At 36.3% G+C, this 27,418-nt stretch overlaps 1 protein-coding gene across 1 annotated transcript in view; it reads right to left on the bottom strand.

Moving 5' to 3' along the window:
* Nucleotides 1–27,418, bottom strand: part of LOC117361417 (sodium- and chloride-dependent neutral and basic amino acid transporter B(0+)-like) — a 154,848-nt gene that overhangs the window by 20,974 nt on the left and 106,456 nt on the right. The window contains exons 12-14 of the mRNA XM_033946717.1: nt 7,568–7,686; nt 2,428–2,527; nt 636–745 (exon numbers count right to left, since the gene is read on the bottom strand). Of these exons, the coding sequence (XP_033802608.1) occupies nt 636–745; nt 2,428–2,527; nt 7,568–7,686 (329 nt within the window). The remainder of the gene's footprint in view (nt 1–635; nt 746–2,427; nt 2,528–7,567; nt 7,687–27,418) is intronic.

Raw genomic sequence — 27,418 nt, 5'->3', positions numbered from 1 at the left:
AGAAGCCCTAGCATTGTTGATAGAACTAGAATAAAATAAGAATTACAGTTACATGCGTTGCATATGAATAAAAACTACAACTAAAACATCCCTGTCTGAGAATTTTTGTGATACAGTATTTTGACTTTGGGAATTTTAGGTTTTTTCACTCCCTGTGTTTTGCTGCAAAATGTAGATGTGAGGAAGAGTGATATTTTGGGATTTTTGAGAAGAGCCCAAAGTATTTGCACTAAAAGTACTTAGCCTTATGGAAAAGAGGATTTTGACTTCTACATGTTCCTGCTCTTTCATTTACTTAATTGAATTTTATTCCTGCTTTTTATATTTTTCTGTGTGTCTCATGTGTACTTGGGGGTTTCACTAAGAAAGATGATTTTTAGGAAAGCCAGTTAGCTGGACATATTTTTTGGCATGGAGAAGAAATGATTGTGGGGTTTAATAGAGAGGCAGTGAGATCTTTCGAGGCAGTTCTTTCCTCTGCCAACCGCAACCCACTTTTCCTTCAAAGCAACCTCTGAGGAATGGGCCAAGTAACATATACAGTATATAAGAGTTGTGGTGAGAATATTATTGGCAGCTCTAACCCAAGGACTTATCTGCATGCATGTCTTAGTATAGCTAAACTATTAACTTACCATTGAAAGCAGAGGAGAAATAAATGACCAGCACATCTTCCACCACCGCCAGAAGTTCGAGGACTTTATTCCAATCATCATTTCTATGTTCTGAATAAATTGATTTGTCCCTGTTTTGAAGTATGAATAGAAGTGTTTTGAGTTTTTTCTTTGCTTTTCTATATTAATAAGAGGTGCTATTACCAGGAAGAAACCTCATGCAAATCAAAACACGCTTTCAGGAGAGCCACAAAGAATATACAAGAAAGATTTGCACATACTGACTGTATTGTATGCAAATCTATTTCATGAATATTTGTTGTGGCTAAAACAACTTCATTACTCCAGTCTTACTATGGGTTAATCTTTCCAATATAATAAGACACAAATGTAATTAACCAAATGCTTCTTATATACACCACAGTGCCAAGTGAAATTTCTATAATATATTTTTAAGTGAAAAGATGGGTTTCAAATACTGCTGTGAATTGTTGTGTTAATCTTAAGGGTATTTCCATGTCCCAATATAGAATTATCGAAACATGATAATGTCAACACTGGGTTGGTTCAGCTCAGTTAGCATGGCAAGCGCAGCAGAGGGTTGCCAGCCTTTGGAGGGTGCCAGTCAGAAACTCAAGGAGAGCACCATCACTGCCACCTATGACTGTTATTCTGGTCCTGCCACATCAGGCTTAGGTGGCAGGCCACCTGCTGCTGCTGCCTTAATCTGCATTTGCTACTGCCGGCACCAGTTTTCCTGCTTCTGTTCTACCTTTGCAGCCACAGGACCGCAGCAACACTCAAATTATCAACACTTCCAGTGGTAATACTCCAGACCCTGTGTTCTTAGCTCCAGTGGGTAAGGCCCTACTTGTCTTCCCCTCTTCTGACATCTGGAGCTAGGAAGACAAGGGCTGGAGTGTTCCTGGCAGTAAGTATAATTTCCTAATTGCTCATGCCTAAAAAGTATAGAAAATGTCCGCTATTTCCATAAAACTTTGCTCTTGTGACCAGGATAGTCAATTTTTTACAAATAATTTATATTCTGCAAATATTCTTTGTGGATTACAGATTATTCAGGTACTCAAGCATTTTTCCCTAACTATCCAGGCAGGCTCCCACTCTAACTAATGTATCTGGGGCAATGGGGATTAAGTGACTTGCCCAGGGTCACAAGGAGCAGTATGAGATTTGAACCCACAACCTCAGGGTGCCAAGGTTGTAGCTCTAACCACTGCACCACACACTTCCTTAAATTTTGCAATTTACCTATTTATAATGTGAAAACACCAAATTTTCATTCTTAAATTTTTAAAAAATCGTGTCGTTTAACTAATGCAAAGTAAATAAAACAACAAAGGTTACTTAGTTCACAGGATTTAGAGGGTCCCGACGCGGACCACATTTCATTTGCCTATGTCAAGGAACCCGTAGAGAAAAGATTCACTAGTACAATAGTCAGGATGGTGTAAGGCTTCACAAGACTTTCATTCTGCCTTATGGATATCTTAAATGTAAAGGCAATTCATACCGCTTCCAGCACAGCTTAGGGTTTTTGCCTTCACATTTAAGTTATCCATAAGGCAGAATGAAAGCCTTTTGAAGCCTTATACCATCCTATTGTACTAGTGAATCTTTTCTCTATGGGTTCCTTGACACAGGCAAATGAAACGTGGTCCGCGGCGGGACCCTCTATATTATTAACTGCCTGCTAATAAGAAATAATTAACTGCCTGCTAATAAGAAATAATTAACTTATATTAACATATTTCACTCTCAGTACATCAATATCATTGAGACTTTAAATATTTACCATATACCCAACAGACTCCAATCAGCTCCATTATAGCAGCAAAAAAGAAAGTCCATCCACCACAGAATGTATCGATCAAAAGAATCCAATATATTCCGGCCTGAAGAAGGAAAAGTGAAATCATTACATCATGCATTTATGAAAATTAAAAGGTAGAAGTTTTAGCATCATTAACCAGTCATTAATGATTACCATATATAATTGATTTTGGGGGAGGAGGAAGTGACATCATTGTTAGTGATGGCAGCCTAAGAAGGTTTATTTGAAATAAGCCAACACTTTAAGCTAAAAATCTCCAATTTATGACTAACAAACTGTCCACGTTTTAGTAGTTCATAAAGTATATTACTGAGACATTACTCAGATGGCTTTGAAAACCTGTCAAACAAACATAAGATCATATTCAACAATGTCACAATCCATGCAGCTAAAATGGTGCCAGAGCTGTAAGATCCTGCAGGGCCTGTGGACCCAACAATGACAAACCCAGTGGGGGAGCAGACTGCCCTCTGTGAGAAGATCTGATTTAAATGGTGAATTTGTAACTTTTCGACAAGAGATGCATCAGGTGCTTGCCAACAACAATAAGACTATGGCAGATTATGGGTCCCACTTAGGAGATGTGGAACAACATTTGGATACCTGTCCATCTGCAGTAATCAAAAGCTGTAAAGATTATTGCAACTTGAGAGGAATCTTGCATCAAAAACAAATTTGTTACCGGTGGCTTTACCCAATTAGGCTGGCCTTCACATTGTCTGGGATACATTACCAGACCTGCTCCCATGCTTTGCAGAAGTCGGTTTGTCTCCCGGAGAGGCTGCAATATCACCTTCTCAGCAAGCATCCGATAACCCAACACAATCAATTCCTGTGAAATGGCAATGAATTGGTTGTGGTTCCTAGAAGCCAGCCTCTCTGGATGGATCCCAGATTGCATCTAGTACTTGAATAGATGCCCCCTAGATCAATGGGTTTGTGAATAACCAAAACTTGGGCGGTTTGGATAATAGGCTGATGCCTTTGTTATAGGCCCCCCCCCCTTTTTTTTGTACAGCAATTGGAGACTATATATACCCCCTTCCCTTTGAGCTAGATAGGTGAGAGGTGGGCTCATTATGACTTATTTTTATATATGAAAATTAGTCACCTTCTCCATATGACCTGAAATTCTATGACATGTTGTTTTTGTGTGTGGGAAATGGGTTGGTAGAGGGTGAGGGTGATCATGGAGGGGTCCTGGGGTGGTTTGTTATAGTTGCGAAGGTATGGGGAGGGCAGGGGAATGAGAGGTGGATGAATGAGGGGCTGATTTTGGGGAGTGTGTATGGAGGGAATCTAAAGTATGGTTTTCTTTGTTGCTTAATGTCCCTTTTTAAATTAAGTAATATGGCTACATTGACATTTCTCTCTTACAATGTGAAAGTTCTCAATTCACCTCACAAGAGACAGCTCTGTTTTAAAGAAGCTCTGCATACACATATGGATATTAGATTTATTCAGGAAATTCCATCTTTTAGTATAGCTATTAGATGCTAGGGTCTACCTTGGGGATTAGCGCCCAAGAAAAGGATCTGGGTGTCATTGTAGTCAATATGATAAACTTTCCACCCAATGTGCAGCGGCGGCCAAAAAAGCAAACAAGATGCTAGGAATTATTTAAAAAGGGATGGTTAACAATACTAATAATGTAATAATGCCCCTGTATCACTCCATGGTGCGACCTCATCTGGAGTAACATAGTAGATGACGATAGATAAAGACCCGAATTGTCCATCCAGTCTGCCCAACCTGATTCAATTTAAATTTTTTTAATTTTTTCTTCTTAGCTATTTCTGGGCAAGAATCCAAAGCCCTACCCGGTACTGTGCTTGGGTTCCAAATGCCAAACTCTCCATCAAAACTTACTCCAGCCCATCTACACCCTCTCAGCGATTGAAGCCCTCTCCAGCCATCCTCCCCCAAACGGCCATATACAGACTGTGTAAGTCTGCCCAGTACTGGCCTTAGTTCAATACTTAATATTATTTTCTGATTCTAGATCCTCTGTGTTCATCCACGCTTCTTTGAATTCATTCACCGTTTTCCTCTCCACTACCTCTCTCGGGAGCGCATTCCAGGCATCCACCATCCTCTTCGTAAAGTAGAATTTCTTAGCATTGCTCTTGAATCTACCACCCCATCAACCTCAAATTATGTCCTCTGGTTTTACCATTTTCCTTTCTATGGAAAAGATTTTGTTCTATGTTAATACCTTTCAAGTATTTGAACGTCTGAATCATATCTCCCCTGTCCCTCCTTTCCTCTAGTGAACTAACACAATGTTCCAAGTCTTAGAAGTCTCAAGTCAACTAATAAACAGACTGGATATTCAAAGGATTTTAAATAATTGTTAATGTACTCTCAGATATCCGCTGGGTTGATCATCAAAGATCTCAACAACCTCTAACTGCGGGATCAAATATCAATCATCGAGTACCTTTGAAAAATACCAAAGTGCGCTAAGTGAATAAATAAATATAATGCACTTATCTTAGTGGGGCTTTTGGTGAAGCCGCTGTACCCTGAGGCTTTTGAATGAAGCCACTATACCCTACGGGGACCCGTTTTTTTCATTCAGAGAATAGTTAAGCTGTGGAACGCGTTGCCAGAGGATGTGGTAAGAGCGGATAGCATAGCTGGTTTTAAGAAAGGTTTGGACAAGTTCCTGGAGGAAAAGTCCATAGTCTGTTATTGAGAAAGATATGGGGAAGCTACTGCTTGCCCATGGAATATTGCTACTCCTCGGGTTTTGACAAGGTACTAGTGTCCTGGATTGGCCACCGTGCGAATGGGCTACTTGGTTTGATGTACCATTGGTCTGACCCAGTAAGGCTATTCTTATGCTCTTATGTAAGCAATCCTATCCTCCTCATGCTTGGTTAGATTAAAAAAGACCTCAGGGGTAGATTTATTTTGATGAAGATAGAAGTGGAAGGCCATATGTATGCCTTAAGTTAATCTCTATGCCCCCAACACTGATTAGAAGGCCTTTTATGAGAAACTAGAGCAGAAACATTTGCAGACGGTGCTTTAATAGTTGTTGGAGACCTTAATCTTACTTGCAACCCACAACGAGATAATTCAAAAACAGCAATTCAGTAAGCAAAAACAGAAAGGGCTCCCCTTTTACAATTTATGGCTAGACAAGGGTTGGAGGATGTTTGGAGACTATATCAACCCCTTAATCAAGACTACACTTTCTTCTCTTCTTCAAATCATTCATATATAGAGGTAGAGAGGATCGACTAGTGACCTGCTTCCCAGGAGCAAGAGCAAAAGACATCGGCGACAGAATTGAAAGGATCCTAGAAGGAGCAGAGACAGAAGAGACTACAGTGATGATCCACATCGGGACAAATGACATCAGCAGAAGAGACTACAGTAGGAATGCGCTGATCGAACAGTTCAAGATTCTGGGAAGGAAGTTGAAGATGAGGACTCAGAAGATAGTGTTTTCAGAGATCCTACCAGTACCAAGGGCAGATGTGAGGAGGCAGACGGAACTACAATCAATAAATGCATGGATGAGGAGATGGTGTGAGGAAGAGGGGTTCCACTTCGTGAGGAACTGGACAACGTTTTGGGGCAAGAACAAGCTCTTTAGGAGTGATGGACTACACCTGAGTGTGGCGGGAACAAGACTTCTAGCAAACAATGTCAGGTGAGGAATAGAGCAGGCTTTAAACTAAGAAGAAGGGGAAAACCAACAGTCGACCAAGTGTCGATGATTTGGAAAAAGGTATCCCAAGAAGATACTGAGTGGGAAAAACGCTGGGAAGACACAACGGGCAAAAAACAAGAGTTGACAGATCAAGAGGATGATAAGAAGAACATAGCACAGGGGGAAGACACAATGGGCAAAAAACAGGAGTTGAGGATGATAAGAAGAACGTAGCACAGGAAATGAAAAGGAAGACAAAAAAACACCAGGACTTAAATTGCATGTATACTAATGCAAGGAGCCTAAGGAACAAAATGGAAGAATTAGAAGTCATGGCCAAAAAAGAGAACCTAGACATCATTGGGGTCTCTGAAACATGGTGGAATGAAGAAAACAAATAGGACATAGTACAAACTCTATCCAGGGTACAAACTCTATCGCGAAGACAGGTCAGGTCAGAAAGGAGGAGGAATAGCCCTATACATAAAGGACAACATACACTCGACCAGAGTAGACACAGTGGCGACGACCGACAAATTGGAATCACTATGGGTTAAAAAACCGGGAAGAAATGGGCCCGAGATAAAGATGGGCCTGTACTATCGTCCACCTGGGCAATCGATGAAGATATGAAAGCTGAGATGAGACGAGAATACAAAAGCAGTAACACGATTGTTATGGGAAACTTCAACTATCCCGGGATAGACTGGAGTCTTGGAAACTCAAAATGTGCTAGGGAGACCAGATTCCTGGAAGCTATACAGGACTGCTTCATGGAACAGCTTGTCAGAGAACTAACGAGAAGGAATGCCATTCTGGACCTAATCCTCAATGGGCTAAGAGGACCTGCAAAGGAAGTGGAAGTAGTGGCACCATTGGGAAACAGCGATCACAATATGATCAAGTTCAAAGTTGAATTAGGAATATCGAAGGGGAAGAGAACTACAGCCATGATTTTTTTGGAACAGGCTTCATGTTGGCAGATCTTATTCTAAAATACTAGTGAAACTTCAGACGTTCAGACTTAGACACCTGATTTCCAATTTGAATGTCCTTTCTAAAATGTAGCTCTGCATAAGTGGATTAACTTATTCAATATCTTTCAATACATTATCATATCGCCCTACTGTAGACTTTGAATTTGGTTCAAATTGTGGTACTGTTCTCATATCACCTATACAGGAAAGCTATATACCACTTTTACATGCTATGATTTATGTTTTATTTATTTGTATCCTGTCTTTCCCAAAGTGGGTCACAACAAAATACATACACAGTCCACACACATACATAACAATAATCACAACACATACATAATACAGATATCAAGCATAGTAAAATCTCCTTTCTACACAGCAGATACACTCCAGCTGAGTTTCATTAAGGAGCTAAACCAACTTTCAGAAGAATACAATGAACAGCTAGCTGTTACTTTACCTGAGTGACACACGGGAGACCAAGAAGAAATAAAATTGTACAACAGCCAGTAGTGATGTAAAATCTGTAGTTTCTCATTAATTTTGGAAAAAAATCTTCAATAGATGATAGGACTGTTTCTGCAAAGAACAATGTATATTAAAAGCATTGGATACTGCATATCTTCCAGGGTAAAGCATTCAGTAAAATAAAATATATCAGAAAGGACATACATTTATCTATGCATGTAACAAAACTATACTGTATATTATAGGAGTGTGCTATCATTTTAAAAATACATTAATACATCATCAGAATTACTGGTGATGATTTGTGTTATTTCCCATCTGAAACAAGGGGGTGTATAAGGAAAAAAATTGGTATGGTTTATTTTTGGATCAATTTATTTGTTTAAGACTCTTGTAGCTTGCTTATTAACCATCTATGCGGATAACAATAATACTTATATAATTAAGGGGTCCTTTTATTAAGGTGTGCTAACCAATTTAACGTGCTTTAAAGATTAGCTAATCTTTAGCGTGCGTTAAATCGGTTAGCGCGACTTAATAAAAGAACCCCTAAAACAAGTTACAGAGAAATGCTTTTAAAACAAATAGGAAGAAATTTTTTTTCACTCAGAGAATAGTTAAGCTCTGGAACGCATTGCCAGAGGTTGCGGTAAGAGCAGTTAGCATAGCTGGTTTTAAGAAAGGTTTGGACAATTTCCTGGAGGAAAAGTCCATAGCCTGTTATTGAGAAAGACATAGGGGAAGCTACTGCTTGCTCTGAATCGATAACATGGAATGTTGCTACTCCTTGGACTCCTTTTACAAAGGCGTGTTAGCGGTTTAACGCTTGTACTACTGTGCGCTAAACTGCCAGACACACTAGCCACTACCGCCTCCTTTTAAGCAGGCGGTAGTTTTTCGGCTAGCACGGGGGTTAGCATGTGATGAAAAGTTGCATGCATTAAACCCACTAACACGCCTTCATAAAAGGAGCCCCTTGGGTTTTGGCCAGCTACTAGGGACCTGGATTGGCTACTGTGAGAACGGGCTACTGGGCTTGACAGCCCATTGATCTGACCCAGTGGGGCTATTCTTATGTTCTTATAATAAATAAAACATAGCAGATTATTAAATAACAACATTCAATAAACAACTTACATATGTGCCTTAAAATAAAAAGCCATGCAATTACAAGATTACAAATTAACCAAATTTGAAAAGGCAAGTTAAAAAAAGGGCTTCGAACTTTTCCGAAATACCAAAAAAATCAAAGGTCAGACAGAATCTGGAATTGAGTTCCATAGCAAAGGTCTAGCTACTTAGAACAAATGTGATCGATTTGCAACTTTGGAGACAGAATGAAGAGTGAGAACTGCCCAAAAAGCTCTGTCTTGTGATCTCAAAGAATGAGAAGGCACGTAAGTCTGCAGCAGAGAAGCAGTCACCTTGGGCAATAAGTCCCGGAAAGATTTGAATATCAAGGTTAGAAGCTTAAATTGTATTCTCACCCATTCAATTTGTTTCAGGGTTTTTTGTTTTTTAAAAAATTTTAATTCAAGTCAACGGGGCATCCATTTTTCATAGGGTTGAGTATTTGTTTAAAAAATTAGTAAAATACAACAAACTGAATGATCTGAAAATTAATTTGTTTTTAGTAACATTCTAGTCTATAGGGCCAGGAAAACAGCTCTTGTTTTTGCTTGGCCAGTGTGAGGCTCATCAAAGACTGAGCCTATGACCCAAGGAAATAGAAGCTAGAAACTTGAAGCTGAAGCTATGGGAGCTCTCCAATCAAAGTAAAATCTAGTGAATAATAAGCTAGGATAAGCAGCATAAAGTGTGTTTTACTACTTGGGGTCTAGCTATGTACTTGGGACCTGGGTTGGTCATTGTTGGAAACCGGATGCTGGGCTTGATGGACCTTCGGTCTTTCCCAGTATAGCAATTCTTTACTTATGTAAGTGATGCAAAGTATGAGGAATATCCCAGTCCTTTTTCTTCTCATCCAGCAGCAATTGACTCCAAGGATGCAGCAAAAGGATCTCATAAAAAAATTAGAAGTGTGGAGGTATTTTATAGTGCTTGCTTCTCCTATGGTACTACTAATTATTTCTATAGTGTTATTAAATGTATGCAGCACAAATTACATTTAAGAATAGAATCCCTAATTGTAATGGATCTGAAAATGAAAGAAAAATGCTATTCAGTTTGAAAGAACCAAAACAAAAAGTACCGGGGGCATGGCTTGGCGCGCGCACAAGATGGAGGTGTGATCGCGACGCTCCTCTAATCCGGGCAACGGATCGAAACTTTGAAAGATTACCTTGGCTTTTTTTCTTCCCCGAAGTGCCAGATACAAGTGTGGTAGCATGGTGAGCACATGGCAATCTAAAAGTGAAGTGGCTTTTGCAACAGGAGGGACAGCGAAGCATTAAAAACAGGATCAGACGATGCCGTCGAAGGTTCCTCTTCCGGGAGATGTAACGGAAGTACTGGACAAAAATGAAATAATGGCTGAATTCCGGTGCATAAAACAGATGCTTCAAGACAATGCAAACAACATAACCGAAGTGAAAGAAGAAGTGCTGAATCTAAACCGGCAGATGGAAATAGCTAATGAGCGTATGACGACCTTAGAAAATAAGATGGAGCGGATGGAACTCTCTGAGAGGAGATGTAAAAATGAGAGTCTAACTGTTAAGGAATTAAAGAAACAACTTGAAGATTACGAAAATAGAGGTAGAAGAAAGAATGTAAAAATTATTGGATTAGCTGAAGGTTTGGAAGGGGGAAATGCTATCCAATTTCTAGAAAATCTTCTGCCTAAATTATTGCAGTTAAATTCAAAACATCCCCTAGAAATAGAACGAGCACATAGGATTCCATTAAAATGGTCAACAAGTCAAGTGAGACCAAGGCCTTTGATCTTCAAGTTACTAAGATTCCAGCAGGCATTAGATATTTTTTTTTTTTTTTGATATTATTTTTTATTTTCAAATTTTACAGAAAGTGTACAACATATTAAAATACAATTGATGAATATACAATAACACTTTTATATCTAATACATTATGTTCTAAATATATTTTTATTCCCTATCCCTCCCCCTACCCTTCTATAACTTTTCATTCATACATTACATATTGTATAATATATTATAACATATTATTTAGAAATTATTTTCATTACCCCCCCCTCTATATGTGTCATAATAAAGATATTTAAAGAAGAAAAGAAGAAGAAAAATCCTATTATTTATTCATTACAATATTTTGTCAATGGCCCCCATATTTTTATAAATTTAATATATGTCCCTCTTTGTATTGCTATTGCTCTTTCCATTTTGAATATATGACATATTGTGTTCCACCAAAATGTATAATTTAGGTTATTATAATTCTTCCAATTGTTGGTTATATGTTGAATGGCAACCCCTGTCATGATTAATAAAAGTTTGTTATTTTCTGGTGAAATTTGACTTTTTTTTCTCATCATCATTCCAAATAACACTGTATCATATGATATTGCTATATGATTTTCCATCAATTTATTAATTTGTGGCCAAATTGAATTCCAAAAACTTTTAATGTAGGGACAATGATACAGTAAGTGATCTAGAGTCCCTGGTTCCAGATTACAGTGCCAGCATTTATTTGACTTAGAACTGTCTAATTTTTGCAAACGTGTAGGGGTCCAAAAAGCTCTATGTAATAAAAAGAACCAAGTTTGTCTCATAGATGCTGACACTGTACATCCCATTCTCCAAGACCAAATTAGTGGCCATTGAGATGCATTAATTTGATGCTTAATCTCAATGCTCCAAATATCTCTTAGACCATTTTTTGGTTTTTTATTTAAATATCCAGATATTAATTTATACCACAATGCGGCTTGATGTCCTAGGAAGTCTGCTTGAAAACATAAGAACTTTAAACTATATTGATTATTCAATGTTTTCCATTCAGGGAACCCAACCTGAATGGCCTGCTTCAATTGCAACCATTTAAAACTTTGTGTTTTACCTAAACCAAATCTATGTTGCAATTGTGAAAATTCCAGCAGTTTACCTTCTGAAATAACATCATCTAAAGATCTAATGCCTGCAATAATCCAGTTCTTCCAAAGGATTTGAGCTCCGCCAATTTTGATCTTGGAGTTTATCCATAAAGACTGATTAGTTGATTTGTTTATTGGGATAGGTGTTAATTTACTAATAAATCTCAACGTTTTCCAAGTATCCATTAAAATTTTATTTTCTCTGTATCTTCTAGGCATGTTGATACTTGGAAGTTGAACTAAATTTAGGGGAAACATAAGGCGCCATTCTAAATACAACCAATCCGGTGCATTATCCATAAGTTCTGGGAGGATCCAATACATACCCTGACGTAAAATATAGGCTTGATGGTACCTATAGAAATTTGGAAAATTTACCCCTCCCTCCTTAATTGATTTTTGCAAAGTTACTAAAGCTATTCTAGGTGTTTTACCAAGCCAAAGAAATTTTGTTAAAATACTATTAAGCTTTTTATAAAAGGACCCCTGAAAATAAATAGGTATCATACTCATTTGGTAGCAAACTACAGGTAACATCATCATTTTAATAGTTTGAACTCTTCCCCACCAAGAAATATGTAATGGGTTCCATTGCTCACATAACTCCGTAACTTTTTTTAATACATATTTTTCATTCTCTTTTACAGTATCTTCAATTGTATTTTTAACTTGAATGCCAAGATATTTAAATCCTTCCTCTTTCCATATGAATGGAAAAGTGTCAAATAATCCTTTTACACAATGAATATTTAAAGGTATAATTTCAGATTTGTTCCAATTAATTTTATAGCCTGAAAATTTGCCAAACTTATCAATTAATTCCAATAAAGAAGATAAGGTAGACTCTGGATTTCTCAAATAAAGTAAGATATCATCAGCATAAGCCGAAATTTTATATTCCATATCTGAATATGGAATACCTTGTATCTCCCTCGTTTGCTGTATTGCTAACAATAAGGGTTCTAATACAACATCAAATAACAAAGGAGATAAAGGACAACCCTGTCTAACTCCCCTCTGCAATTGAAAACCATCAGATATCTTATTATTAATATTTAGTCTTGCAATCGGGAAGCTATACAAAGTTTTTACCATTTGTATAAATCCAGAACCTATACCAAACCATTCTAAAGCCTGATACATAAAATTCCATTCTACCCTATCAAACGCTTTTTCTGCATCCAGTGAAACTGTAAAAGTCGGTTCATCCATTTTTTTTTATAAATTTAACATATGAAACAATAGTCTAGAGTTATTAGAGGAATGTCTTTTAGCAACGAAACCCGTTTGATGCATATCTATGATATGTGGGAGAGCATTGGCTAATCTCAAAGCCAAAATTTTCGCCAAAAGTTTATTATCCACATTTATCAAAGATATAGGCCTGTAGTTTGAAACCAAAGTAGGATCTTTATTTGGCTTAGGTAAAACAATTATTATTGATTCAGCCATAGTACCTTTAATATTACCTTTTATAAGTTGTGTCTGATATAAATTTAGTAAATATGGGGAAAGGACGTTTTGAAATGTTTTGTAGAATTCTACTGTATATCCATCACCACCTGGAGCGGATCCAACTCTAAGAGATCTCAATGCTGTTTCTAATTCTTTTAATGATATAGGTTCATCTAAACTCCGTTTTATATGATCAGGGATCTTAGGTCCATTAATAGAATCTAAAAAATTTTTTCCATCTTTTTGTCTCTCCAAATAAGGCTCGGAAGAATACAGGTCCTTATAAAATTTTAGAAATTGTTTTAATATTATATTTGTTTGATTTGTTATTATACCATTATCATCTTTTATTCCATTTATGTTAGTTCTTCTTTTTTTTGCTTTAAGATAATTTGCCAATAATCTTCCCGCCTTATTAGAATTTCCATAATACATTGTTTGTTTGGAAAACAAATCTCTTCTTATCATTTTTGAAGTTAATTCATTATATTTACCTTTTGCTTTCAAAAGAGCTTGCAAAACTTCATATTCCCATTTACTTATCAATTTTGCTTCTAATATTTTTATTTCTTTTTCTAATTCTATATATTGTATTTTAATCTGTTTCTTAATAAAAGCTGAATATGATATAATATTACCTCTCATAGTTGCTTTAAATGCATCCCATACATTCTCAATAGATGTATCCTCCACTAAATTTATTTGAAAGAAATCGTTAATTTGTGTTTTAAAATTTTCCAAAAATTTGTCATCCACAAGCAATGCATTATCAAATCTCCAAAGAGGTCTACCATTTTCTAATTTATCTAATTGTAATTCTATCCATACTCCCACATGATCCGAAATAATAATAGGATCTATGGAAGCTTTAATCACCTGTTGCACTTTATTTATTGCAGTTAAATTCAAAACATCCCCTAGAAATAGAACGAGCACATAGGATTCCATTAAAATGGTCAACAAGTCAAGTGAGACCAAGGCCTTTGATCTTCAAGTTACTAAGATTCCAGCAGGCATTAGATATTTTAAACTTGGCTAAAGCTAATAAAAATTTAAATTATAAGGGATCCAAGTTGTTGTTTGTGCCTGATTTCGCTAAAAACATGGCAAATACAAGGAAACAGTTCCTCATGTTAAGACCTCAAATGAAAGAAAGGGGGTTTAAATATGGCTTGTATTACCCTGCAAAAATGAGAGTAACAAATGGAGACAAGTCCTTATATTTTGAAGATCCGGAAGAGTTAAAGGACTTTTTGCTAAATTCTGAGCCAATATCTATTTAAAAGGAGTTAATTTTAACAACATGGACTTTGTATTATTTATGAGGTTTTTTGAATAAAGTAATTTACAGAAGATGATTTAAAAAAAAAAGGAAAAATAATAATATCCCATGTTTGGCTAGAAAAGAAACTATATGAATAAGATAATATATAATAATATGATTTGACAAGAAGGGGAAAAAAAACAAGAGAGACTTAAATAGCAGATTCCTTTGAATGTTCTTTATTGAAGAGATATTCATTTTTTGAAAATATCACTGTTATGAGGGAATGAATATCTTAAATGCATCAGATGTAAGGCTTAATGATAAAGAAACAAGAGAAGAGGTATAGAAGAGATGCAGATTATATTGAATTTCAAGATGATGGGAAAGAAGTGTTAGTTTACATCCCATGTACAAAATGTGCTCATTATTCAAGGATACATTAGGATATTGAACTTATCTTGAAGTTGTCAATGTAATAGTCAAATGGGAATAAGGAGACAAGGTTTCTACATTTTGGACAGGTTTCTGCATTTTGGACTGGTCATGGTAAAGCATAAAGGATATACAGGATGGACAAGTTAACATGACTTAATTAAGAAGTTGAGTTCAGTTGAATGAATTTTATAGAGAAGATTAATAAAATTCTTATCTATAGGATATTAGAGGGTGGAAAAAAAAGAAGTTCATCTATTTTTTGGAGATATGAATTCTTTACTAGAGAAGGTGATTCTTTTCTTTAATTTCAAAGGTTATATATAAGACTAATTTGAACTATATTGAGAAGGATTTTAATATATGAAAAAAAAGAAAAGTGAATTGATTAAATGTTACTGTTATTAATTGAAAATTATATAAAACATGAAATAGTTTTTAACTGGAAATTCAAGCATTAATTAAGAATATTATTTTGATAAAAAGAGTTATAATGTTTTATTTCTTTTATTGTATAAGGTAGTAAAAGGATTTATGGGAATGGTCAGATATAATCTTATAAAATTGATTTAATTGGAAAAGGAATAAAATGTGCTTTATGAAATACTTTTTTGATATAAATAAGTAGGATTTCATTATATATATGGGTAATTATTGAGGGAATACTTGATTTGTAATACATTAAAGTATAAGTTTATTACTTTTAAGTATAGTCAAGGGAAAGGGATGATGGAAGTTGTCTGGGGGAGGGGGTATTGTGATTACTAATACTATGTGTGTTACAATTTATGTAGGGGTGGGGGAGTGATAAGGGATGGAAGTTTCTTAAAAAGGGGATTGGGAGGATTTGGAAAGGAAAAAATTTACTTTAAAAGTTTTAACAATGGTACAGTGGTGTCTAGTCATATTAAGTTAAATAAATTTAAAATATATTGTTGGATTATGAATTTGGTAATAAAAACTTATAATGGAGATTAAAATCTTTTCATTAAATGTTAATGGCCTTAATCATCAAATAAAAAAGAAAAAAATGCTGGCCTTCTTGAAACACAAAAGATACACTCCAACACTGCCAAAAACCTAAACTAGCAATAACAAAAGAAGGCAGACCTAGTCACATCAAGGTTCATTGAGGGGATGCTCAGGAACACAGGCTGTGCACACCACACAAACCACGTGCAATCTAGTGTGAATAATATCAAAATGAAGGGTACTCTCAGTGTGAACCACCAGCGATAGGAGTCCAGCTCCAACACTTCACTTCTAGGTAGAGGTGATAAACCCCCTCCCGCACACCATCATAGAGCACCCTGACTGTGCTGAAAATCAAAGTGAAAATTTCCACCAATTAAGCCAATAGCAAAACTGCATCGGGGAGGAGCCCTTCTTCAGGAACCTATCCCCCGACGGAAACAAAACGCTGAGGACCTTGAAGAATTTAAATTAAAAATGATTGAATTCTTTCAACTTAATACTTCAGAATATATTAACATAGAAACGTTATGGGATGCATTTAAGGCTACCATGAGAGGTAATATTATTTCATATTCAGCGTGTATTAGAAAACAACTTAAAAAACAATTTTCTGATTTGGAAAAAGAAATTAAACATTTGGAAGCTAAATTAGTTGATAAGTGGGAGCAAATTATCTTAAAGCAAAGAAAAGAAGAACAAAAATTATTGCAATAAAGGATGAGAAGGAGAGACACATACTAAAATTGGAAGCATTTTAAGTCAATTTCTAAATTTTTATAAAAACCTATATTCTTCTGAGCCTTATGAAAATAGAGAAAAAGATGGTTTAGACTTTTTGAATCTAATTGAGGGGCCGAAAATTCCTGAGCATATAAAAAAAAGTTTAGAAGAGCCTATATAATTAAAAGAATTAGAAACAGCGTTGAAGTCTCTTAGAGTTGGATCCTCTCCAGGTGGTGATGGTTTCATGGTAGAATTTTATAAATCATTTCAAATTACCCTATTACCTCATATATTGAAATTATATCAATCTCAACTAAATAAGGGTTGCATTACAAGTACTATGGCAGAATCATTGACTATAGTTTTGCCAAAGCTAAATAAAGATCCCACATTGGTTTTAAATTACAGACCTATATCATTAATCAATGTAGGCTTTACGCTTGGCCAAGGCTCTCCCTTTTATTATTGATATGCATCAAATTGGATTCGTTGCTAAGAGACATTCATCCAATAACACAAGATTGGCTTTTCATATGTTAAATTTAACAAAAGCCATGGAGGATCCGGCTTTTTCTGTGTCCTTGGATGCATAAAAAGCATTTGATCGGGTTGAATGGACTTTCATGTATCAAGCTATGGAATGGTTTGGAATAGGTTCAAGATGTATACAAATGATTCAAATATTGTATAGCTCCCAAAATTGTATATTAATAATAATTTTTCAGAACGCTTTAATTTGCGGAGGGGGGTTAGACAAGGTTGTCCCCTGTCTCCTTTGCTTTTTGATATTGTTTTAGAACCCTTGTTATTAGCTATTCAGCAAGTAAAAGAGATACAGGGTATTCCTTATTCAGACCGGGAATACAAAGTCTCTGCATATGCAGATTATATTTTGCTTCATTTGAGAAATCCAGAAACAACCATTCCATGCTTACTTGAATTGATTGAGAAATTTGGAAAATTTTCAGGGTATAAGATAAATTGGAGTAAATCTGAAGTCCTTCCATTAAACGTGTATTGTACAAAAGGCTTGTTTGATTTATTTTCTTTTGTATGGAAGGAAGGTGGATTAAAATATTTGGGAATCTGGATAAAAAACACGCTGGAAGACACAATGAAAGAGAATGAAAAATCTATATTGCAGAAAGTAACAGAAATGTGCGAGCAATGGAATCCACTACATCTGTCTTGGTGGGGGAGAGTTCAAACTATTAAAATTATGATATTTGCCTGTGGTTTGTTATCAGATGGGAATGTTACCAGTTTTTTTAAGGGGTCCTTTTATAAAAAGTTAAACAGTATTCTTACAATATTTGTTTGGCTGGGCAAAACTCCTAGAATTGCTTTAGTATCTTTACAAAAAACAATTGAGGAGGGTGGGGTAAATTTTCCCAATTTTTATAGGTATCATCAAGCCTATATTTTTCACCAAGGTATGTATTAGGTCCTCCCAGAGCTCATTGATAATACCCCAGATTGGTTGTGGCTGGAATGGTGACACATGTTCCCTCTACGTTTATGTCATGTTCTTAGTATTAAAATGCCTAGATTATATAAAGAAAATAGAATATTTATGGATACATGGAAAACTCTGCAATATGTTAATAATTTAACATATATTCCAATCTATAAATCAACAAATCAAACTATATGGTTAAACTCCAAGATTCAAATTGGCGGATTTAAGGTCATCTGGAAGCATTGATGATAGCAGGTATACAGATTTTGGGTGATGTTATTTCAAATGGTAAACTGCTTGACTTTTCACAGTTGCAACATAAATATGGTCTTAAAAAAATCACAAAGCTTTAGATGGTTGCAACTGAAGCAGGCTATTCAGGAGGGGTTCCCTGAATGGAAAAATCTTGTCTGGAGTTCTTATGCTTTCAGGTGGACTTCTTGGGACACCAGGCTGCACAGTGGTATAAATTGATAAGCGGATTTGTAAATAAAAAACCTAAAAATGGACTTAGGGACATTTGGAGCATTGAGAAAAAGCATCAAATTACTGGTCTCAATGGCCACAAAATTTGGTCTTGGAGAATGAGATGTACGGTGTCCGCATCTATGAGACAAACTTGGTTTTTCCTTTTACATAGAGCATTTTGGACCCCAGTTAGATTGCAAAAGTTAGATTGCTCTAAGTCTAATAGATGCTGGCATTGTAATCTGGAAGCAGGGACTATGGATCATTTAATATTCTATTGTCTCTGTATCATGGCCTTTTAGAAATCAATTTGGTCTCAAATTAATTGTTTACTAGAAAACCATGTAGCATTATCATATGATACAATTATGTTCAGTATCTCAATGAGAACAAAAAGTCAAATTTCATCAAGCAATAATAAACTTTTATTGATTATGACAGGAGTCGCCATACAACATATCACCAGTAATTGGAAAAATTACAGTAGACTTAACTATACCTTCTGGTGGAATTCATTGTGTCACATTTACAAAATGGAAAGAACAATTGCCATACAAAAAGGGAATTATAATAAAAAAAGATTTGGGAGCCATTGACAAAATATTGCAAAGATTAGACACAATTTTCCACTGAATGTACATTTATATATAGGGGAGGGGGGATGGTATTAAGTTTTATTAAAGGTTTAATCAATAGATAAAAATATAATATTTATATGATATTTTTTATTAAGATATGTGTGAGAAGGGTGGGTTGGGAAGGTTATAATTTTATGTATTTAAGATGATATTACAAAGAATTTCAAGTGATGTATACAAGTTTTAACTGATGTAATATTGTATACTTGATGTAAGATGGAAAAATGAATAAAGAATTTGAAAAAAAAAACCCCAACAAAAAGTACCTCATTCATCACATTTTTGTGTTAGTTTTAAAATGAATGAACTAAAAAAAAAAAAATGAAAAAAAACAAATGAATGAAATTTCATTTCAGGCCATTATGTCCTTTTAACATGTACTACATGGGGCCACTGAAAAGTTTTCAACCAAACCAAGAAGATAATTATATGGAGCCATGTAACTTCTCCAGTCCTTTTTGTTTTTGACATCTGTATTCTATACATTTTGTCAATCTTTTTACGAGCTATCTAGACTGGCAAAGGGTTTTCCCGGTTCTTAAATAAGTTATCTTTCATGACCCTATGTAAAGCTACTTTTATGCAGTCATTTGGAAGAGATTCATAGTGAAGAAGCCCAAAATGTTCAGAGCAAGGTTCTTGCTTTATTTCCATTTTAATGGGTAAAGAATGGCCAGTGAAAGATATGCTTTGGCTGAGACATTCACATCTCAGGTGGAGGAGAAGGATCAGTATCCTGCTTCCAACAGTGGCCAACCCAAGTCCTAAGTACCTAGAAAGATCCCAAGTAGTAAAACTAAACTAAACTAAACCTTAGGTTTGTATACCGCGCCATCTCCACAAGCATAGAGCTCAGCATGGTTTACAGGGTTAGGTTGAAAAGGAGCTACAATGAAGGGTTATAGGAAAGGAGCTAGGAAGATAAAGAGGGACAGGGAACCTAAAACAGATTTTATGCTGCTCATCCTAGGAATAAGCAGTGAATAATGGCCTATGGACCTCTCTTTTAGGAAATTATCCAAACCTTTTTTAAACCCCAATAAACTAACTGATTTCACTACATTCTCTCGCAATGAATTCCAGAGTTTAATTATATATTGTGTGAAGAAATATTTTTTCTAGTTTGTTTTAAATCTACTACTTAGCTTAATTGTATGTCCCCTAGTCCTAGTACTTTTGGAAAGAGTGAACATGCGATCCACATCTACCCTTTCCACTCATTATTTTATACACCTCTTATCATATTACACCTGAGCTGTTTCTTCTCCAAGTTTAAAAGCCCTAGCTGCTTTAGCCTTTCCTCATAGGGAAGTCATCCCATCTATTTTTGTTGCCCATCTCTGTACATTTTCTAATTCTGATATATCTTTTTTGAGAAGACCCTTCATCAAAAACTCTTGGCTCTTCTCCAACAGAATGCAATAGAACCTGTTGTTCTATAGGAGAAAGGTTGTGGATTCTTCTCAAGGTGTTTCCTGATAAAAATGTCCAGAGGCCTTCAATCCATTTTAGACCTCTGAGGCCTAAACAAAATACTTGATGAAGAAAAATTTTGAATGGTCTCTCTGAGAACCCTCCTTCCCCTAGTAGAAAAGGGACACTGGCTATGCTTTCTAGAATCTAAAAGATGCACATACTAACATTTCTACCCTGCCTGCGTACATGAAATAAACTTGCATATAGGATCTTGGCATTTCTATTACAAGGTCTTGCCATTTGGACTGGTCTCTGCTCCTTGTGTCTTCATGAAGTACCTAGTGGTAATGGCAGCAGCCTTTTGCAAATGGGGATTTCACATATTTCCCTATTTGGATAACTGGTTGATCAAGGCCTCATCATCACAGACAGCTCAGACTATTATGAACCTAATGGAAAAAATGAATAAAGGTACTCCATGCTCTGCTAGAGGTAAACGGATGATTCTGAGAAAACCTATATGCATGGAGGTTGAAAAATAATAAACGACCAGTTTAATCTAAATATAGGCGACCCAATGAAAAGTTGAAATCAGTCCTATCCCTGAGTTGATATGAATGAATAGGGAAAGGAATTTCATAATCAAACAAAAGCATGATTTTCTTGAAAAGAATTGCTTTAGAAGATAAAAAGTAGAAACTATCTTAGAAAAGCCGATACTATGGAGCATAAAATTAAAATGACATTGTGGCTTTCTGTGTAGAAAAACAACCTCTTGGTAAAGATATTTGTAATATTATTATTATTCTATTACATCTCATGAAGGCTGAAAAACTAGTGTGATAAACCTTCAAATGAGAAAATTAGAAGAGGGGAAGCATATTATCAAAACAATATGCCAGTAAACATTAAATTCCCTCAAAGATTTAACAAGTAAAGTGTGAACGGATTTGTTTAATATCCTTGTAAAAACCAAAAGTTGGCATGGAGGAGCATAATCAAAAGAAACGTCTAAGTCCGTTTTTGGTCTAAGTCGCTAGTGGCCCAAAGTCAGCAATGTCTAAAGTCAATTCTCAAAAAATATATCCAAAATATTTTGGTTTTTTCGAGAGTCATCTAACTGTATGTCCAGCTGTTTGATCACCCAGACCGCTAAGTCGTCTATCTTTATACCCTATTCTCATCGAAATATTTGTCCAAGTCAAAAATGCCTAGAAAAAGGCCCTTTGGACATGGGATGGGCCAGCAAAGTAATGGACTAGACACCTAGACATTGCAACAGAGTAGTGGGACACTTTACAGGGCATTGCTGTGAACTTCACAAAAAGGGTGCCACATAAACATCTCTCTATAACTCCCTTATAGGTCATGGTGAGCACCCATAACACCCCCAAAATCTACTAGACCCACCTGTCTACCACCCCAATAGTCCTCACAGCTGCAGGTGGCACCTATATGGCAGTACAGTAAGGTTTGGGGGTGCACATGTTCCCCCTTAAATGCAGTGGTTAGAGTGGCATATCGGTCTGGGTTCTCCTCTCTATGGTTCACTAGCCCACCCCCACACTACTTAAACTACCTATGTGCTGCTCTACTAGGCTTTGCTATGCCAGGTGCTGATGTTCTGGAGGCAGGTATGTACGTTTTTATTCCGATTTTTATGGTGTTGTGGGGGGGGGGGTCAGTGATCACTGGAGCAGTGTGGGGGGGTCTGTACTTTGTGTCTGCAGTGCTTATCTGGTCACTTTGGATAACTTTTTGGCACTTAGACCTGGTTTTACATGGCCTAAGTCACAATGTGCAAGTTTCACCAAGTCAGCCTCGTTAAATTTTTAGTTATACTTGCAGTATGACTAAGTTTAGATCAGAAAATAATCCAATCCAAAAATGTATTGTATATTAAGTTTACTAGAAGGGTTTCATTCATACCACATCAGAAAAAATATGGACATAATACAATTTTGTATATAAAATAATAATTACAAAAAACAGAGAAAAACAAACCTCACCTGCAAGCAGTCGGGACTACACAAGTACCCTAAGCCGCTTGCATCATCACTGGTTTGTGAAAAAACTCCGTACAAACATATATACTTTCATTTCAATCATGTCCAAAAGGATTTATATTTTCAGCATACAGTTAATCTCGTGTATCAAAAAGGGTGAATAGAAGCCCAATCTATCTAAAACAGTAATGAGGGCAACAGCTCAGTCTCAAAAGGTTCTTACAGACATGGAACCAAAGAACGACAATATCAGATGTAGAAAAATTCACTTATCTTAAGGTGCTTTAACAAACTTCTTCTCATCTGATATCTGGCTACTCTTCCCGACAGAAAAGTCTTTCTGTTTCGCCAAAACAGGTTACTTCAGGGGATTCATTTGTCATTCAATAATCTCCACACTCTTGTAAAATGTCGATAGTGGAACTAACTCCTCTCAAGATGGCTCTAGGACTGTGAGACGTGCCCAGCTCGTTCAAAAAGACGAAGGAGCCAGGCGTCACAATGTCATCACAATACGTGATGCGTGATTTGCTAAGCACCAAGCAATATCGGAAGTGTTATTTCAGGTCGATGATTCTAATTATATATTTAAGTTCTGATAGAGAAAAAATCAGCTCAATAAAAAGAAAAAAACGGATCTTGTATTAAATGTTCAAAAAAATGGTTGCCATTCATAAGACGTATTCAACCCCAGGGGTTCTATTGTTTGTAAACGGTTAATCCACTGTTGCTCTTTCTGCCACAACAGTCTTCTAATGTCTCCTCTTCTTAGGGATGAAACTAGTTTTTCAATCACCCAATATTTCAGATTTTCAAACTTATGTTCAATCTTTCTTTAGAGGTATGACATAACCAGTCACTTAAGTTTTTATTTCTCGACTGGGAAAAAATAAACTTTTTGTTTACAAAACATGGAAGAGTTTTGAGTAGTGGGAGATGTTTTTTTATACTTCTTAATAACCTGTTGAGAAAGATTTTATAATGATGAAAGAGAAACTATATTGGGGCATAGCCCATGTGGACACTGTTCTAACTGCAAAGTGATGGTCACAATCTCCAACTTTGTTAATCCTAGTTATGGTAAGAACTATTCATTACGACATACTTCTACGTGTCAATTTGTTAATATCGTGTATGCAATTCAATGCCCTTGTGACCTATTATATATAGGTCAAACATCTTGTACTTTTACTGTGAGACTAACCGAACATAAAAGCTGTTTAAATACATGCAAAATGACAGCTCCTAAGATTGCTCATTGCGTTCAGTTTGAACATAAGTTTGAAAATCTGTATGCTGAAAATATAAATCCTTTTGGATATGATTGAAATGAAAGTATATATATTTGTACGGAGTTTTTTCACAAACCAGTGATGATGCAAGTGGCTTAGGGTTCTTGTGTAGTCCCGACTGCTTGCAGGTGAGGTTTGTTTTTCTCCGTTTTTTGTAATTATTATTTTATATACAAAATTGTGTTATGTCCGTATTTTTTCTGATGTGGTATGAATGAAACCCTTCTACTAAACTTAATATACAATACGTTTTGGATTGGATTATTTTTTGTTATATACGATTGAATCCCTTGATACATTAAGTTTAGATCAGACCACGTCCCACCCAAATCCCGCCCTCACCACTCCTCCTAAAATGCCCCTTTTAGCTCTGGTCGTACAGCAGCACTGAAAAGGCCTAAGTAGTTTTTAGATACATCTAAAACCCGGTTTGATTATCGGTACTTGGATGACTTGTCTTACTGATCATCCAAATACCAATTTAGGCTGGTTTTTAGACGTATTTACATTTCGATTTTGAGCCCCTTAATGTTTTTGATGGTTGTTTTGGGGTTGGTTTTATTTTTTTTTTGTCTCCTCAAAAGGAGCTTAATAAGGATAGAACACTACTAAAATAAAGGTCTGAGCCACCATACTGTGGCTTTCTTCAGGGTAGCTCTGAAGTCTGCAGTTTGACTTTGTAAACAGTGGGCTCACTGACCTTATTGGGAACAGGGTAGTCCACCAATTTGAATTTTGGCAGGAAAGTCAATTGGTCAGAAATTTGAATTTGTCGTGAGAGTCAATTTTTCCATAGACTGGAATTGACTCTCATAACAAATTCAATTTCTGACCAACTGACTTTCCTGCCAAAATTCAAATTGGTGGACTGCCTGTTCCCAATCAGGTCAGTGAAACCCCTGTTTACAAAGTCAAACTACAGACTTCCGAGCTCCCTGAAGAAAGCCACAGCATGGTGGCTGAAATGACGGTTTCTACCTGACAAGATGCAGCGAGACCTGGAAACCTGCAACAAGCACAAAGCCAGCTGCAGAAACACTGAAAGAACAAAAACTCATGTCATTGAACTTTTACTTTAATATTGAAGAGGAAAAACCTGAGCTTAGCCATGCATTGACCCCCCAAAAATCAAATAAATTACTCCTGAGCTAATGACATCAACTGAAGGTAAAGAGATACCATAGAGCTGAGAGCGACCCAAATAAACAAAAAGAGACAATGTGCCTGCAGAGTTAAGGTGCTGAATAGAATCTTCTTAGGAAGCAATAGAGATGTAATATGTAATGTATGAATGAAAAGTAATAGAAGGGAGAGGGGAGGGAGAGGGGATAAAATTTATTTAGAACATAATGTATTAGATATAAAAATGTTATTGAATATTCATCAATTGTATTCTAACATGTTGGATACTTTCTGTAAAATTTGAAAATTTAAAATATTATATTAAAGTAATAAAAGGGTGGGGGGAGGGTGAGGGGGAAAATTAAATTTAGATATATAATGTATTAGATATAAAAGTGATACTATATATTTATCATTTGTATTTTAATATTTTGTACACTTTATGTAAAATTTGAAAATAAAAAATAATGGGGAAAAAAAAAAAAAGGAAGCAATAGAGATACTTCTAGAGAAATGGTTCCCAACATCAATGGCAACCTCAATTTTTCCTCGTGAGGAAACCTCAATGTTTTCTGGTTTCTGGTCAGAAGCTAATACTAATCTAATCTAATCCTTAGGTTTGTATACCGCATCATCTCCACGTTCGTAGTAGAGGACCAACTAGCATCATATAAAGCAACATAGGTGACTGCATTCCTTTATAGAACAGGGTCCTACCAGGCATTATTTATAGGTATATAGTTATGAAATAACTTCCTGTATGGACAGCATTGCTGAATATCCTTGCAGACTGTCTTAGCACTATACATTAGTGATTTTTAGTTCAAAGAGAAACATAGGGCTCCTTTTATCAAGCCGCGCTAGCGGGGTTAACGCACACGATGTTTTATCACGTGTTAACTGCCACGCTGGCCTAAAAACTACCGCTGAAGGGATGCGGTAGCGGCTAGCGCATCCGGCAGTTTAGTGCAAGGTATTACGCACGTTAAACCGCTATCTGCAGCATCCACTATCTCTATACAGATATTCAGCATCACTCATAATTCAAATAACATTTCTGAATCATCTTTAAATGCCACAGCCAGCATTTTCAAAAATGCTGGCTGCAGTGTTTAAATATTGTCCCAATAAAATTCAAAGATGTTTAATAATATTCTCCATATCCCACTTAGCATTATTAAGAATGAATATATAGAAGATAAAATATTCTGAGTATCTGTGCAACTCAGTTAGTGGAACATTTACCAAGCAGAGCTATAAAATGGTCAGTGCCACCCCAGCTAGGGTTTTTTCCATGCACTGGTGCCCCTTTTAGCGTGGTGGTAAAATAACCCCATTTTTCCTGTTAATGACTACATTTTTCATACTTTTAAATTATTATGGATGTATGTGATATATGAATGTTATCAAATTTGCATTGTGTTTTACTTCTGTATGTAATGTTGTGATCTACTTTGAATAAAAGTGGGATATAAACTGTATAAACTAAGGGCTAGATTCACTAAGCCCACCGATCAAGTCCCGATCACTTAGCGACTTCTTTGCGACCCGATTTTCCTCCGACCCGATTCACTAACCTCTGTCCCAATCATCCTCTGATCCGCACATGCAAATGAGGGGAAACAGCATTCAAATGTAGACAGGCAGCGATTCACTAAAAAAAATGAGGGACACCGACTGGGCTGACTGATCAAAAATAAGCAACTGCCGAGGACCAGTTGCTCAGGTCCTTTCCGACTGCCCTGCCTTCTGCCGCCTTGCTCTCTGCCCCAATCTCCTGCTCTCTGCCCCGACTCTCCTGCCCTTCGCCACAGTGCAAGCTCGTGGTTGTATTTCGCGGGTTAAAACCACGGGCTCGAAAGTGAAGTTAAAAGAAAAAAAAATTACTGCTTTTGTAAGCATGCGCAGACCGTCTACAGACATAGAAGATGGTCTGCGCATGTTTCAGGATCGCTCACTAGCCATCCATATACTTGGAAGAGGGCGTTCCTCTGATCACCCCCATTTAAATACTGACCCATTGTGGATCAGTCAGCCTGCCGTGGATCGGCTACGGATCAGGCATGATTGGCAGGTTAGTGAATCTAGCCCTACGTGCTAATTTCCCCATTAGTGCATGACCATTAGTGAGGCAGCACTTACTGACATCTATTTTGTAATCAGTTAATGTGCTAACTGATTAGCATAGAACATGCGTCTTCTCCACCCCTCGACATGCCTCACCCCCCAGTGCTAAAAATAAATTCTATTATATTTTTGGTTTTGGAGGGATATGGGAAAGAATAGTAACAGGGTGGGAGGGAAGGGGGGGTGGGATTCTTATTTATGTATAGAAAATGATGATATGATTTTCAAGTGATTTGTTAATTGTTGTTATGATTTTTGTACACTTGATGAAAGATTAAAAAATGGATAAAGAATTAAAAAATAAAAATAAATTCTATTTTTTAATGCATGGGTAATGCACACCGATCCCAAACTATTGCAAGTCACCCTGCAATAATGCTTTTTAATCATTTTAGCCAAATTTGCAAATATTTGCAAAAGGAAGTAAT

This window comes from Geotrypetes seraphini, chromosome 5 (assembly GCF_902459505.1).
Source record: "Geotrypetes seraphini chromosome 5, aGeoSer1.1, whole genome shotgun sequence".
NCBI lineage: Eukaryota > Metazoa > Chordata > Amphibia > Gymnophiona > Dermophiidae > Geotrypetes > Geotrypetes seraphini.
The sequence above is the reverse complement of the archived record's forward strand: the minus strand, read 5'-3'. Positions and strand labels throughout refer to the sequence as shown.